Raw genomic sequence first — 15,220 nt, 5'->3', positions numbered from 1 at the left:
CCTCACTGTCATATTTTTATAGACGGACCTGTCTGAACAGTATGGCTGAAACATATGAATTATAATACTCGAAAAAGTGTCATATGTTTCATGTGATTCGGGCTCCAGATGTCGGCAACATTTAATACTCAAAGATCCATTTTTTGCCGTTACCCGCAAGAAAAAAAACAACAACACATGGCGATAGAAAACCTTTTTGACACCTATAGCCAGTCAGGATAACACTGTGTATAGACGTAAAAAAATATTGAAATGCCATTTTACCTCTAAGTCCTCCCCTTGTTTATGAAATTCAACTCAAATTGAAATTATCCACCATCCACCAATCAGCCACCCAAAAATGCATTTTATCGCTTGTGGATTATGCAATCAACTGTCCAAATCACTTAAGGACTATTTAGTTTAATGTAAAATATAGTAGATATAGTATCAAATAATAGCCAATTTAAAAATATATATATATATTTGACGTGGATAATGTGTCTTTTGCTCCTGAACTTCACCATATACCATTGGCAGATCAGAGCTGTAGGTTGTCGCCTCCATCTTAACACAGGATTGCAAGCAATGCGAGGCTGTTTAGTAAGTGATGTTTGTTTTTAAAGGGGAACTCAAATCAAGATGAATCTGCTCACTAGATGAGCACACTCCAGCCACTCCTACTCTAAATAGCATATTCTTATCCTATCTACAGTCTATGGACACCTAGCATCCTCTCTTGGTACTTTACAACAGCCATTTCAACAAAAGTATTTTCAAACACCTCGATTTCATTTGCTAAATATTGCAACACTAAAAAAACAGTACCGTAATTTTCGGACTATAAGTCGTGTTTTTTTTCATAGTTTGGGTGGGGGGGCGACTTATACTGAGGAGCGATTTATATGTGAATTTTTTCAAAAATCTTAAAAAAAAAAATGAAACCGTGATAAACGAACCACGTAGTAGCAAGGGATTACTGTAATTTGAATTTCAAGTGACGTCAGCAGCGTGGCGTGGCGGTTGTTTACAAAAAGGACAAAGATTAATCATGGGATGACGAAGATGACAAAGGGCCCCACGTACTACCAGCATCATTAGCGGCTTTGTTTGTAAGTGACACGGAGGACAAAGAGTTTGAAGGATTTAATGATTTGGAGTGACACAGAAGGTTTGAAAAACTATTATGGCTTTTACGCACGCCCGGTCCTACTCTACGGAGCTCTCTTTCACCTCCGTGGATGGAAGTCGGGGGCCGGTGCTCGGGCGGGTGGCTGTCCGAGGACGGTGGATGGGGCTCGGACATGGCTTTTATACACGCCCGGTCCTATTCTATGGAGCTCTCTTCCACCTCCATGGCTGGAAGTGCCACCTCTGGGGATGGAAGTCCACGCCCCCACACGCCTGGAAGTCGACGCCGGTGATTGGGGCCGTGTGGTGGTGAACTATTTGTTATAGTTATTTGATATATTTTATTTCATGTAGCAACTTGTATATGTTTTTATCGTTACAGTTCAGTAGTTGTTGCCTCGTTGAACTCTTGTTTTGTTAAATGAAGAGCCATTTACCAAACCCACGTCTTTCCTTGTACTTTGTTAATGCTACAATATAGTTATATACTAGATTTGTGGAATAACGACGAGTCTGAGGTCAGGGCGCACGCGCGGCGTTGTTGACAAAGGACGAGGAATTTGATTGATGGATTTAATGATTTAGAGTGACACAGATGGTTTGATAATATTATTGCTTATATAATAGTTATTTGATATGTATATAATTTATATATCGTTATATGGACCTGTGGAATATTTTGAAGTGCAAGCGCCATCAGCGACGCACACCCATTGTTGACAAAGGACGATCGATGGATTTAATGAATTGGAGTGACACAGATGGTTTTATAAACGTGTTAGTATTTATGTAATAGTTTTTTGAATAACTCTGAATGTTACGTAAGGCCCGTTCTCAGCTCTTCGTTTGTGTTTATGTCACGTGAGCATACCTATCGTTTAGCCCAGGCATGTCAAACATACGGCCCGCGGGCCGGACCCGGCCCGTTGGATGATTTGATCCGGCCCGTCATAAATTTCTGAGTATGTCAAAAAAAGAAGCGAGTCACTAGCTCATTTCTATCAAAAGTTATGATTCTTTAAAATAAATACAACTCAAATGCTCCCTCCGGCCGCTAGAGGGCAGTAAATGTGTAAAAGAGCTCACGTCCACCATGCGGCACTGACACGAGTTAGTACCAGGAAATAAACATTCGCTGGTTAAGCAGAGGTGTAGTACTCAAGCGCTTCTTTGAGCTACGAGGCAAAATTGGACAGTTTATGGAGAAGAAGGGACGCCCAGTAAAGGAACTTTAATGCAAGGAATGGGTGCAGGATCTTGCCTTCATGGTTGATATTACGCAATACTTGAATACACTTAACACTACATTGCAGGGCCGTAACAGAGTAGTCACTCAATATTACGACAGCATAAGTGCGTTCAAGATGAAACTGTCACTGTGGGAGACGCCGCTATCCAGCGGTGGCACCACGCACTTCTCATGTCTCACAGCTGTGCGTCCGAAGGCACCGGATCGTCCCGATTTGGATAAATATAAAGACAACATAACAGATTTGCTGCGAGAGTTTGAGCGGAGGTTTCAGGTTTTCAGTGAACTTGAGAACAAGTTCGGCTTTTTTCGCTCGCCATTTACAGTGAAGCCTTCTGGTGTGCCAGCTGACATTCAGCTCGAGCTTATTGACTTGCAGTGCGATTCCGCTATGAAGGATACATTTGGGTCCGTGGGATTGGATACGTTTTATCAGTATCTTGTGCCAGGTTACCCCAAATTAACAGCCATGGCTGCAAAGGTTCTCTCCATGTTTGAGACTACTTATCTTTGTGAACAGGTGTTCTCCGTGATGAACAATAATAAAACAAAGCAGCGCTCAAAGTTAACAAATGAACACTTGAATGACATTGTTAAATGTGCTGCTACTCAGGATTTGACACCTGATATCGACGCACTTGTAAAAGCAAAAAATGCCAAGTTTCAGGAGCCAGCAGCAGCAAGTTGACTGCAGGAGTGCAGTGAGAGAGAGAAAAAAGTGTACAAACACGACATTTGTTTGCACGCATGAATACAGATCATTAAAAATAAGATTAATCTGGTTTCATATTAAAGACAATTAATATTGTGCAGTATATTCTCAGCTTCAGTAGGCCCAGCCTAGTAGTTTGAGCTGATGTAGTCTAATCTTATTGCCCATGCACTGCTAAAACCTTTATTTTGTAATTTTATTTATTATTATTTCAAAGCAGTATGACAATTAAGGCAAAACATTTTTTTTCATAGCGCCCACTTGAGTTTGTTTAGTGTGGTGAGTTGGTTCAGGTGTAAAACTGCATTCACTCAACTGTTAAAATAAACCAGTTGTTAACACATTCAATGCCAAACATGAAAATATTTTTTTTTCTCCATTGTTTGTGAATAAATGTGTTATGCTTAGAAAAGATCCCTTGTCATCCGTGATTATAATATGTAGGGTAGGCTACAAATGTAGGCTGAATGATAAAGCATAGTACTGAAAAACAAAGCTAAATAGTTGGAGTTGACATTCTTTTACTGATCCGGCCCACCTGAGAAAAGAAACTCTGGATCCGGCCCCAGAGCCAAACTAAGTTTGACATGCCTGGTTTAGCCTGTTGTTGCTCGTTCATGTCTGTTCTTGGTGTTGGATTTTGTCGAATAAATTTCTCCCCAAAATGCAACTTATACTCCGGAGCGACTTATATATGTTTTTTTCTCGTTATTGTGCATTTTATGGCTAATGCGATCTATATTCCGGAGAGACTTTTAGTTCGAAAAATACGGTAATCATTAATGTCATAATCTGTGATGACTTGCATACTCAACTTCCCCCGTACGCCGCTTCTGTATTGTGTCAGTGATTGTGTCTTGATAGGCGCCGTAGCATATAAATCCAATGTTGTACTTGAATGAAAACATATATAATATAATATATAATATAATATATATAATATATAATATATATATATATAATATATAATATATAATATATAATATATAATATATAATATATATATATATAATATATATATATATAATATATATATAATATATAATATATATATAATATATAATATATATAATATATATATAATATATAATATATAATATATAATATATAATATATAATATATAATATATAATATATAATATAATATAATATAATATAATATAATATAATATAATATAATATAGGCGGCTCGGTAGCGCACTTGGGTAGCACGTCCGCCTCACAGTTAGGAGGGTGCGGGTTCGATTCCACCTCCGGCCTTCCCTGTGTGGAGTTTGCATGTTCTCCCCGGGCCCGCGTGGGTTTTCTCCGGGCACTCCGGTTTCCTCCCACATCCCAAAAACATGCTTGGTAGGCCGATTGAACACTCCAAATTGTCCCTAGGTGTGAGTGCGAGTGCAAATGGTTGTTTGTCTCTGTGTGTCCTGCGATTGGCTGGCAACCGGTTCAGGGTGTCCCCCGCCTACTGCCTGATGAAGGCTGGGATAGGCTCCAGCATGCCCGCGACCCCAGTGGGGACTAAGCGGTACAGAAAATGGATGGATGGATAATATAATATGTATAATATACATGTATAATTCACCGTGTTGCGTGCTGATTTGGTGCTCTTTTTTTCCCACATCCAGGCACCAACCCAGGTTTTCTCGTCCCATGTTTTCATCTGACTGGTGGCATAATGTACACCAGTTCGAATGAGTAAGGGCATAGAGCAATTGCAAAATCCATTGCGGCCAGTAATCTGTCAACTGAATGACCGATAACCTAAACCCCTCTGATGCCTTTGCACTCGTCAGTGTGTGTGTTGGGAGATATAGAAGGTCCCTTTCCCATACATTTTCAAGCACAGTCAGCACTGTGTTGTTGCTACTATCTTCAGTCGGGGCGTTTGATATTGCACACTCGCACTCCATCTCTGTTGCACTCTGAATTTCCGGACGGCACACTTAAGCAACACACTGAATTTCAGAAAGGCCGGGGTGAACCAGTGCATGTTCCGTGCATATATTTTGAATGCATCAATGATTACCAGGTTTGGTGTCACGTGACATTACGCACAAATGAGAAAGAACGTAAAAGGCATTGGTGACATATTTTTCTATAGACAATGGACGGAAAGGTCCATTATGGCGTGCCCCTGTGGTTGAATTATGTTTAACTCTCAATCCAGAAATGTCATGTTAACCAGAATACCAGGTTTTTACTGTTGCTTACACATACTACAGAGCATTCTTCCTTAAGGATGGCTTCAGCTTTAAAATAGTTCATGTAGTATGAACATTAAGCATTCTGTATTCTTCATAACCTTTTCTTTTCTTGGACTTATGGTTGATCTACCTAGGTCAAATGAACAGTAGCTCAATAAACCTTGGTGTCAGGTTTTACATATCAACAGTCATGGGCATTCCGTCCGCGGAACGGAATGGTCTGTCCGCTTGTCCCGGATGGACATCGATTTTGCGACCCGAGGACAAGAAGAAAAAAGGGCGGACTGATCAAGGACGGAAGTGTTCTTTTGTCTATCCCTATAAGTGTTCTCAAACGGGTCGAGTAGCGACTGAAAGAAACACACCCAGCATTACGTGTAATCCGCCAATACTGACCAAATATGAAATATTATGATGCACCGCTTGTCTCGTGTGTCTTCACGGTGTTTGTACGCAGGGAGAGTGATTTCCCTTTCCTTCAAGAAGACAAGGAGGGGCACTCCTCAAAAAAGTTTTACACATCACCAGTCACTCTGGTTACTGACGGTGGTGGTGTTGGCAGCTAAATGCTATCTTACAGCGGTTGGCTTGGACCCACCTACGTCTCCACTCTCCTTTCTATCTGATTATTGTACTGCGTATGTAAATTCAAAGGTGTCAACGCTCGTTTCCCATTGGTAAATTGCATCTTCACTCATTCCTCATCTGCGAACGGCATCCACATTTTTTGGTAACTTGACTTGATTGATTTTCCTCATCGGGGTTCGCTTGAAACTTGAAGGCTACAACTTGAGACTTGGTTGCTTGTGACTTGCACTTATGTGACTTACCGCAACCTCTTGTGGATACACAGATTTATTGTACCTTTTTCCATCCAATAGAAATGCTTTTAATTATTCAGCGTATCATAATATGCATTTAGCATAGACAACCAAAGATATATTTCTTATTAGTAATAATTTGTAAAAAAAATATTACGATAACATCAAAAAGTCTTTATTTATAATTCTGTGAAAATACTTCATGTGTTTGTTCTTTCACTTTTTACCGAGCAAAACTCAAAGTGTATTGAACCGGACCGAACACAGTCATCACAAAACGGAGAATCGAACTGAACAGTTTACTAAAGTAAAGTCCTTTTTTTAGAATCACCATCAGAAATACATCTAGGTCCACAGAGCGCGATCTGCAGAAATTTTTTTCAGTTAATAATGACAAAAGAAATTGAACAAATGTTCAGAATTTTCAGGCAGGCATTTCAGAGCCATTATTTAAAGAAAATTTCCTGCCCTGTGTACTTTCAAAGGACACATCTTCATCATTAACAAATTATAACATTGCTGATAAAACAACGGTATGATGATGACAGAAACGAAGCAAAAATAAATACATTAAGATGGTATAAATTAAATGGATTAAAAATAAAAAGGTACATGAAAATCTCTTACCCAGTGTTAGCTGCGTGTTATATACAATCACCCTCACACCAGGCTTCAGCTCAAACTCCACCAGATTCTGGTTCAGTGCACTTACAATTATCCTTGAAACCTGTTTAGAAGATGCAGCATGATTTTAATTATTAAAACTATATGATTCAATTTACAAAGTAACTTGGGATCAAATATACTTGTCACTCATACTTGTTCGAGTTCCTCCTCACTCTTTTTCTTGTCATGTGACTGGTTCTTGTGTGGTAACAGGAAAAGCTCAGCAGCAGTTGGAACTCCAGGGTACACAGCTACTAAAAGCTGGTCTTCTGGGAACTCAGCCACCTATAACGAAATAAGACAACATAATGCAGACTGCAAACAGTCTTTGAAGGGATATGCATTCGAGGAAGGAACTGTGTAATGTAGTATATAATAATAAATAAATAAAAAATAAGAAATTATTTCTCATCTCTTCTTACTTTCTGTCAAATCCAACTGAAAGCTCAATTTCATCGCTGTCATTGCGTTTCTCCTCTTGATGTTCTCTTTGAAAACTATTATTTAAGATGAACTCATATTTACAATGTAAGATGAAGTTTCAGTGGTGATCCTTCACTGTTAAAGTGAGTGATGTTTTTTTCTACTAAAAAAAATGACAATGCAGCAATGGCAAAGGCATAGCACTTATCCTGCATAGAAATTAGCCCCTAACCCAAAAATTGGACATACAATAGCAGAGAGCATTGTTTGAAATGGAGAGGAGGGAAGGTTGATTCTATCAATGTCAGGTATTTTCTGGATTCCCCCCTCAAAAATATCAGGCTGCTTTGCTAAAACTAGTCCCTGTGCTAGCTATACAGTTGGCGTAGATCAAGCAAGTTAAAGATGATTGACTGTCAAAAATGTCAACTGACATTGGATCTCATTAACAAACAAATGTGATGAGATATTCTTACTCTGCGCACAAGTTCGGCGTACATCCAAAACACTGCATGCAAATGCGACTCAGATCAGATTTTTTTTTTTTTACCAATATCTGAACGGGATCAAATTTTTTGAGTTTAAACTGCTCAATTCCGATTTTTTTCAAATCCGACCTGGGTTACTTTCATATGTGATCCTAGAGCGTATAGGTATCAGATTTTTTTTGTTCTCAATGTGACATCAGTCTGAACAGCCAGGTTGCATATATTCGACCTATACATCATGAAAAGCCCAATATTTGGCCCGCATAAGTGTGTGTGTGGGGGGGTTAAGGGGGAATCAGATTTGAGCATTAGAAGCAGCAGTCTGAACCTTGCTTTAGTCATCACCATGCGCACGCTTTTCTTATTTTCTTCTTACCACTGTACCTAAGTGAGCGAATCAGAAGGGACCTATTCTAAAAGACGGACTTATGCCCATGAGCCACAATCTGCATGAAGCTTGCCTTGTTTCCCTACTAAAGGGCATCTGTTTTATGTATGTAACCTGCAGCGAGGTTTCAAGTTGTGAGGGCCCCAAAACTTTCTCAATCTTTATTTATCCTATTTTCAAAAGGTTGGTATCACTGAAAAACTTGTTAAACACCAAACCTCACATGTAATACTAATTATTTTAAATCAATTCCAAAGTTAAATTAGAGAATTTGGTATGATCCAGCCGGGGTTTGAACCCACAACCTTCCAGTCTCAGGGCGGACACTCCACCACTAGGCCACTGAGCTGGTATGTATGTATGTATGTATGTATGTATGTATGTATGTATGTATGTATGTATGTATGTATGTAATGTATGTATGTAATGTATGTATGTAATGTATGTATGTAATGTATGTATGTAATGTATGTATATATGTATATATGTATATATGTATATATGTATATGTATATGTATATATGTATATATGTATATGTATGTATGTATGTATATATGTATATGTATTAGGGGTGTAACGATACATCGATACACATCGATTAATCGATATAATGCTCTACGATTTATTGGCATCGATGCTAAAGGTAAACATCGATTTATATCGCCGTGTTTGACCTCGGACATTAGACGCGACTTTATTTTGAAATCCAGTTGATTGTTGCTTGCTTCCTCTCTCCGGGAGCAGTGCGCCCGGCGTTGTTGTGTTGTGAGGAGAGCACGCACGTGAAAGGGGGAGGCGACAACTAGTACGCGGCTCCTGAGCTGGTGCTATGGCTAGTGTCCAAAGAGACGAGGAAATTTGCTCCCCTTTAGGCTTCAAGTCATTCGTTTGGAAGCACTATGGATTCCAAAGAAAAGATGGCTCAACGGACAAGACACGTGCAGTTTGTAAATCCTGCCACGCGGTGATCAAATATTCAGGGAGCACAAATCTCGCCGCACATTTAAAGAAAAAACACGACATCAAAGTTCAGTGTTAAAGTAAGCAATTTGTGTACTACAATACTCTTGTAATTTCCTAAATAAAGAGTTTGCAGTACCTTGTTGATTTTGCGTATGAATTGTTATAAATCAGGATATTGTTCTATATTTTTTATTAAAAAAAAAAAATCGATCGTAGAGCACTATATCGCGATATATCGTGAATGAATCGCAGCAGGCTTTAAGATATCGGCAAATATCGTATCGTAGTTCTTTATATCTATTATATCGTATCGTGACGAAACCCGCGATTTACACCCCTAATATGTATGTATGTATGTATATATGTATATATGTATGTATGTATGTATGTATGTATGTATGTATGTATGTATGTATGTATGTATGTATGTATGTATGTATGTATGTATGTATGTATGTATGTATGTATGTATGTATGTATGTATGTATGTATGTATGTATGTATGTATGTATGTATGTATGTATGTATGTATGTATGTATGTATGTATGTATGTATGTATGTATGTATGTATGTATGTATGTATGTATGTATGTATGTATGTATGTATGTATGTATGTATGTATGTATGTATGTATGTATGTATGTATGTATGTGTAGTGTTAATGACACAGAATGTAGGCACGGCTCTACACACATTGGTGTCTACCAGCTCAGTGGCCTAGTGGTAGAGTGTCCGCCCTAAGACTGGAAGGTTGTGGATTCAAACCCCGGCAGGGTCATACCAAGACTATAAAAATGGGACCCATTGCCTCCCTGCTTGGCACTCAGCATTAAGGGTTGGAATCGGGGGGTTAGATCACAAAATGATTCCCGAGCACGGCACCGCTGCTGCTCACTGCTCCCCTCTCCCCCAGGGGATGGATCAAAATCACACGGGGATGGGTTAAATGCAGAGGACAAATTTCACCACACCCAGATGTGTGTGTGACGATCATTGGGACTTTAACTTTAACTATGTATGTATATAATACATAAGTATATAGATAAATATTACTAAATATATTAATATATGCTTTAACATATGTATATATGTATAAATATCTATAAATGTATACATAAGCATTTATACCATATAACCATTATTATTTATGTCATTGTTGGTGTTCATCCGATTCGGGGATAGAACCGACTCTCAACTGGCTCGCTGACCGTTGAGCTTAAGGTTGTGCAGCGCTCAATACAGCTTTTAAGTTAGGGGAAGTGTCAGTGGTGCGCAGCGTAACCTGTTTTCATTCATTGATTATTTGTCATTTTAAGTGGTGAATCTCGAGTGTCGTGAAACGGAGCTGCTGAGGCTTCACTCAAGAGTTTGACACGTGAGACAGTATTGCCAGACTCATCATTAGAAGGAACCTCTCAATAATGATTTGTGGAAACATGATGCACTTGAGGTCAAGTTTAAGCTTCACATTGTCATTATGTTCTGTTGTGTGTAGTTATGAGGGAAACAAATATTACCGTATTTTCCGGACTATAAATTGCTCACAAATTGCACCGGCCATAAAATGCATAATAAAGAAGAAAAATACATACATATATAAGGCACACTGGCATATAAATCGCATTTTGGGGGGAAATGTATTTGATAAAATCCAACATCAAGAACAGACATGCCATCTTGAAAGGCAATTTAAAATAAAAATAGAATAGAGGCAACAGGCTGAATACCGTAATTTTCGGACTATAAGTCGCTCCGGAAGTCGCATTTTAGGGGGCAATTTATTCGACAAAATCCAACACCGAGAACGGACATGAACGAGCAACAAAAGGCTAAACGATACGGTATGCTAACGTGACAAACACAAACGAGGAGCTGAGAACGGGCCTGACGTAGCATTCCGTTATTTAAAAAAAACTATTACATAAATAACACGTTCATAAAACCATCTGTGTCACTCCAATTCATTAAATCCATCGATCGTCCTTTGTCAACAATGCCGTGTGCCGCGCCGCAGTTCAAATTATTTAATATAACAACTCGGCTAACTCCGGAAGTAGAAGATTCGGCGCTTCCTCTTTAACGTAACTTAAGTCAGACTCATCAACACAATTAGCAACATGGGCCTAGAGCACCCTCCTTCGGTTTAGCGTGAAAATAACATGTGAAATGATATAATAATGTCTTAATAATTTCACACATAAGTCGCTCCCGAGTATAAGCCGCACCCCCAGCCAAACTATAAAAAAAACTGCGATTTATAGTCCGGGAAATACGGTACATTAGATGTTGGAATGAAATATTTCCCAGATGCACTGTATATCCACACACTGTATATCCACGCGGTTTAAACAGTAGCATATTATTTATAGTCAGAAATTGCTGTGTAAAATATAGCAATTGCTCTCACACCTCCTATATTTCAATGTCGAAAGAGTACATGCCGAAGGTTCACGCACGCACACACGCACGCACGCACGCACACACACACACACACACGCATACATACATACATACGCTCACGCAACCTCAGTAAAACATGAATAGGTTCCTTCTAAGCCCCCATGCTCAGAACCTAGCAGATCATTTTATACAGTGTGTCTGACTTTTAGAATTAAGGAATTAGAGCTCATGAGGCAATTTCCTGAGGGACAAGGGAAGCAGAGGCGTCTTCACACCTGTCTGATGATGAATCACAGGGTGGCCTGAGGGTGTTCTCTTTCCGCACCAATGACTTCAGAGTATTGGACAGCACAGGTAATGGGGATAAAGGAAATAACTGAGAAAAACCTAGACAAAGAATCATATAGCCGATACGAAGATAGAAAGGAAAGCATATCAAAGGCAGTGGCCGGGAGGTGGGCGAAAAAAGAAATCAGGGAGTGAATGAAAATCACTCACTTGGAGAACAGCCTTCTTAATTACTCTCCCCACATCCTGCCTCCACTCGGATAAATCGGGGTTGAAGTCATCCAGATTTGGAGAGAATGACAAAAGAAGTGATTTGAAGAATTCTGTCAAGGAGAGTCAGGAACAGTTTAATTGATTTATATTAGGGTGGCATTCTTTTTTTTTTTTCTCAAAATTTGAGTTCTAGCACCTGTCATCATTTATCTCATAGTCAGTCTCAGGTTCGTTATATTCCCAGCACTAATTGTTGGCTAGATACACACAGATTACAGCCAGTCAAGTTAAAAGCAATGCTGCACGCAAATAAATCATCCTTCTCAGATACTTACAGTCATCCCATTTAATTTCAGATAAAGATAGACAACATTATGTACAGGTTATCAGTGTGAGCTGACTGTTTATTTAACATTTGAGTTTCAAGAACAAAATTTACTTACCTCTAACTGCTATAGTTTTGGTATCCTGGAAAATAACGTTGGCTGCAGATACTTGAACTGTGAGAGAATACACCCCCTCAATGGGAAAGGTATATGAGACACTCCCATCTAATGTGATCATTGGCTGCAAAAATAGAGAGCTCTCAATCAACAATTAAACTCAGTAGGATACACCAGTCAAATTTATATCACATATGTCTGTCACATATTATCATGTCACATCTTTATCTGTGGACCTTATCCTTAGCTATAAGTCTTTACCGCATGTATATTTGCTTTTGCTGTGCTGAGTGTGTATTAAAAGCTTATCTTAATAAATGACAGAAGTTGGTTATTTTGATCACTTCGTATTTTAACATGTTATGGTTTGTTCACTCAAGTGACAGGGGGCTGGCTATCACATGTCAGCATTCGACAAGGAATTGTAGGAAACACACAAAGAAATGTTAAATTAGCTAAAGCACAAGTGAAAGTGACTGACACTGTGGGGGTGGACAAACACAAAACTACTACACTAAACAACAAAAATATTTGCAGAATTCAACTGGTTTTCACTGCGCTCTATCTTTCTATATGGGGCCTTGGTGAAGAAAAGCAGCCTCGCAACATGATGCTGCTGCACCATTGTTTCACACGTGTGGGTGTGTTCAAAGTGATGTGCAGTGTTCATTTTCAGCCACACACATTAGCACCCTGCATTCAGGACAACATTTTCAATTTTCGTCTGATCTGACCAGACCATATTTGTGTGGCCCCAGAATTATTTTTATAACCTTATATAGAGGACATGTTCAATATTTGTATGTATCTTTCCATTTTACAATTTGTGCAGGTTTATCTTGTGACATCCAAATAAAGTATAATTACATTTGTGGTTGCTGGGTGGCAAATAAAAAGAAAAATTAGCTTTTGGTTTTGATCATAGGGTACAATAATATTCGAAGAAAAGAAGAAAAGTTTAGTAAGGAAAGATTGTGTCTTATTTTTTTATATCACTAAAATCTAGCATTTGAACAGGGGTGTGTAGACTTTTAGCAGCTACTGTATAGACAGCCACTGTGGGTAATATTACTAGTAAATAAGTAAATAAAGCTTGTAGAGAGTTACCTCAGTGGTGTTGCCAAGCCACCAGAAATAGGTGACTGTGCGTGGATGAGTGGGTAGGACAACTGCTGAGATATTAACTTCCTTGTTTCTAATGACAACAAAGGGAGCCAGAAGCTGGACATTCTCCACGGGACCTAAGAGAAGAAGAGTACAAGGGAGTAAAATAAATAAATAAATAAATAAATAAATAGCTGGCCTGAAGCTTATTTTGAGAATAATAATAATATTAACAATAATAATAACAACAACAACACTACTACTACTACTACTACTACTACTACTACTACTACTACTACTACTACTACTACTACTACTACTACTACTACTACTACTACTACTACTACTACTACTACTACTACTACTACTACTACTACTACTACTACTACTACTAATAATAATAATAATACTAATAATAAATATTTGACAAGAATACAATTACACATTTTAAATACAGTTCCAACCAATAGATAACCCTGGTAACAATCAGGCCAAATATATTTATTCTAGGCTATACATTAGTAATAAATAAAAAGTACATGGACAATTGTGTTAATATGAATCTGCATCCACTGTATGTTAGTTTATCTGTACGCAATACATGTGTTAAATATATGTAATAAATGTAAAACTAAATGTAAAATATATTGTTACAATATCCACAAAAGGCTTTTATGAACCTTTATTGTATTTTTAAACACTTTATTATACTTTTAAACGTTTCTGTATTTTTATATATTTTACACTTGTAAACATTTTAAAGTCAAACTGACTTTCAGAAACATTCTTATTTATTTAAATAAATGAGAAAATAAATAAGAGTAACTATATTGTTACAACAGCCACACACAACTGTTATGAACCTTTTATGAAGTGTAAACGTGTCAGACTCCTCTCTGCGCTTGTGTGCTGGCCGGCACCCCCACGGCCCAGCGAGAGGGTATCCTCACAAGACTTTTATACTTTCATTTTTAAACACTTTATTGTACTTTTAAATACTTTTATTGTATTGTAAATTATTTAAACAATTTAAAGTGTAAAGGTGTCACAGCCGCTCTGCTCTTGCCGTGCTGGCCGGTTGATGCGGCCCAGTGCGAGAGCATTTTTATAATTTTATTTCTAAACACTTAGTTATATTTGTAAACACTTTTCAAACATTTTAAAGTGTAAACGTGTCACTGCTCCTCTCTGCTCTCGCTGTGCTGACGGGCTGATGCGCCCCCTGCGGCCCAGCGCAAGGGCTTCCGCACAAGACTTTTATGATTATTTTCAAACACTTTATTGTATTTTTAAACACTTTATTGTATCTTTAAAGACTTCTTAAAGAGCTTTAAAAAGCTTGCTCTGCCCGTCTGCTTCGATGACGCATGATGCGCACTCGCTGACCGAGCTGGCTCGTCAGCTCTCCTCGTCGTCCTGCTCTGCAGTCATTCCAGCCCTCCTTGTCTCCTTTAAACTTTGTGTGAGCCCTTGTTGCATTTGGTTGTCCTGTCTCTTTTGTGTCAAAAGGAAGTGCAAATCAGAGATGCTCCCGATTCTGTTGACGGAACGAAGTGGAAGAGTAGATACGTAGCGTGACTGCGGGAAGCCGAGATAAAGCGTAGTTAGAACTGCTCTTACAATTCCAAACCAATCAGCGGCAAAGATCAACATGTTCCCATTGGTCTTGCCTCCTCTACCGGCATAGAGATATGGGCAGAAAAAGTCCTGCGTGCAAGTGATGCCGTAAAAAGCCACAATGCAGC

General features: G+C 38.6%; 1 protein-coding gene across 1 annotated transcript in view; it reads right to left on the bottom strand.

Annotated features, from left to right (window-relative positions):
- The window catches only part of sorcs3a (sortilin related VPS10 domain containing receptor 3a), a 448,560-nt gene that overhangs the window by 13,367 nt on the left and 419,973 nt on the right, over positions 1 to 15,220 (bottom strand). Inside the window, exons 20-24 of the mRNA XM_061274950.1 lie at positions 13,479 to 13,612; positions 12,372 to 12,495; positions 11,926 to 12,038; positions 6,916 to 7,047; positions 6,724 to 6,823 (exon numbers count right to left, since the gene is read on the bottom strand). Coding sequence (XP_061130934.1) covers positions 6,724 to 6,823; positions 6,916 to 7,047; positions 11,926 to 12,038; positions 12,372 to 12,495; positions 13,479 to 13,612 — 603 coding nt within the window. The remainder of the gene's footprint in view (positions 1 to 6,723; positions 6,824 to 6,915; positions 7,048 to 11,925; positions 12,039 to 12,371; positions 12,496 to 13,478; positions 13,613 to 15,220) is intronic.

The sequence above is a fragment of the Syngnathus typhle genome, linkage group LG3, assembly GCF_033458585.1.
Source record: "Syngnathus typhle isolate RoL2023-S1 ecotype Sweden linkage group LG3, RoL_Styp_1.0, whole genome shotgun sequence".
Classification (NCBI taxonomy): Eukaryota; Metazoa; Chordata; class Actinopteri; order Syngnathiformes; family Syngnathidae; genus Syngnathus; species Syngnathus typhle.
This window is presented reverse-complemented; position numbering and strand designations above follow the sequence as displayed.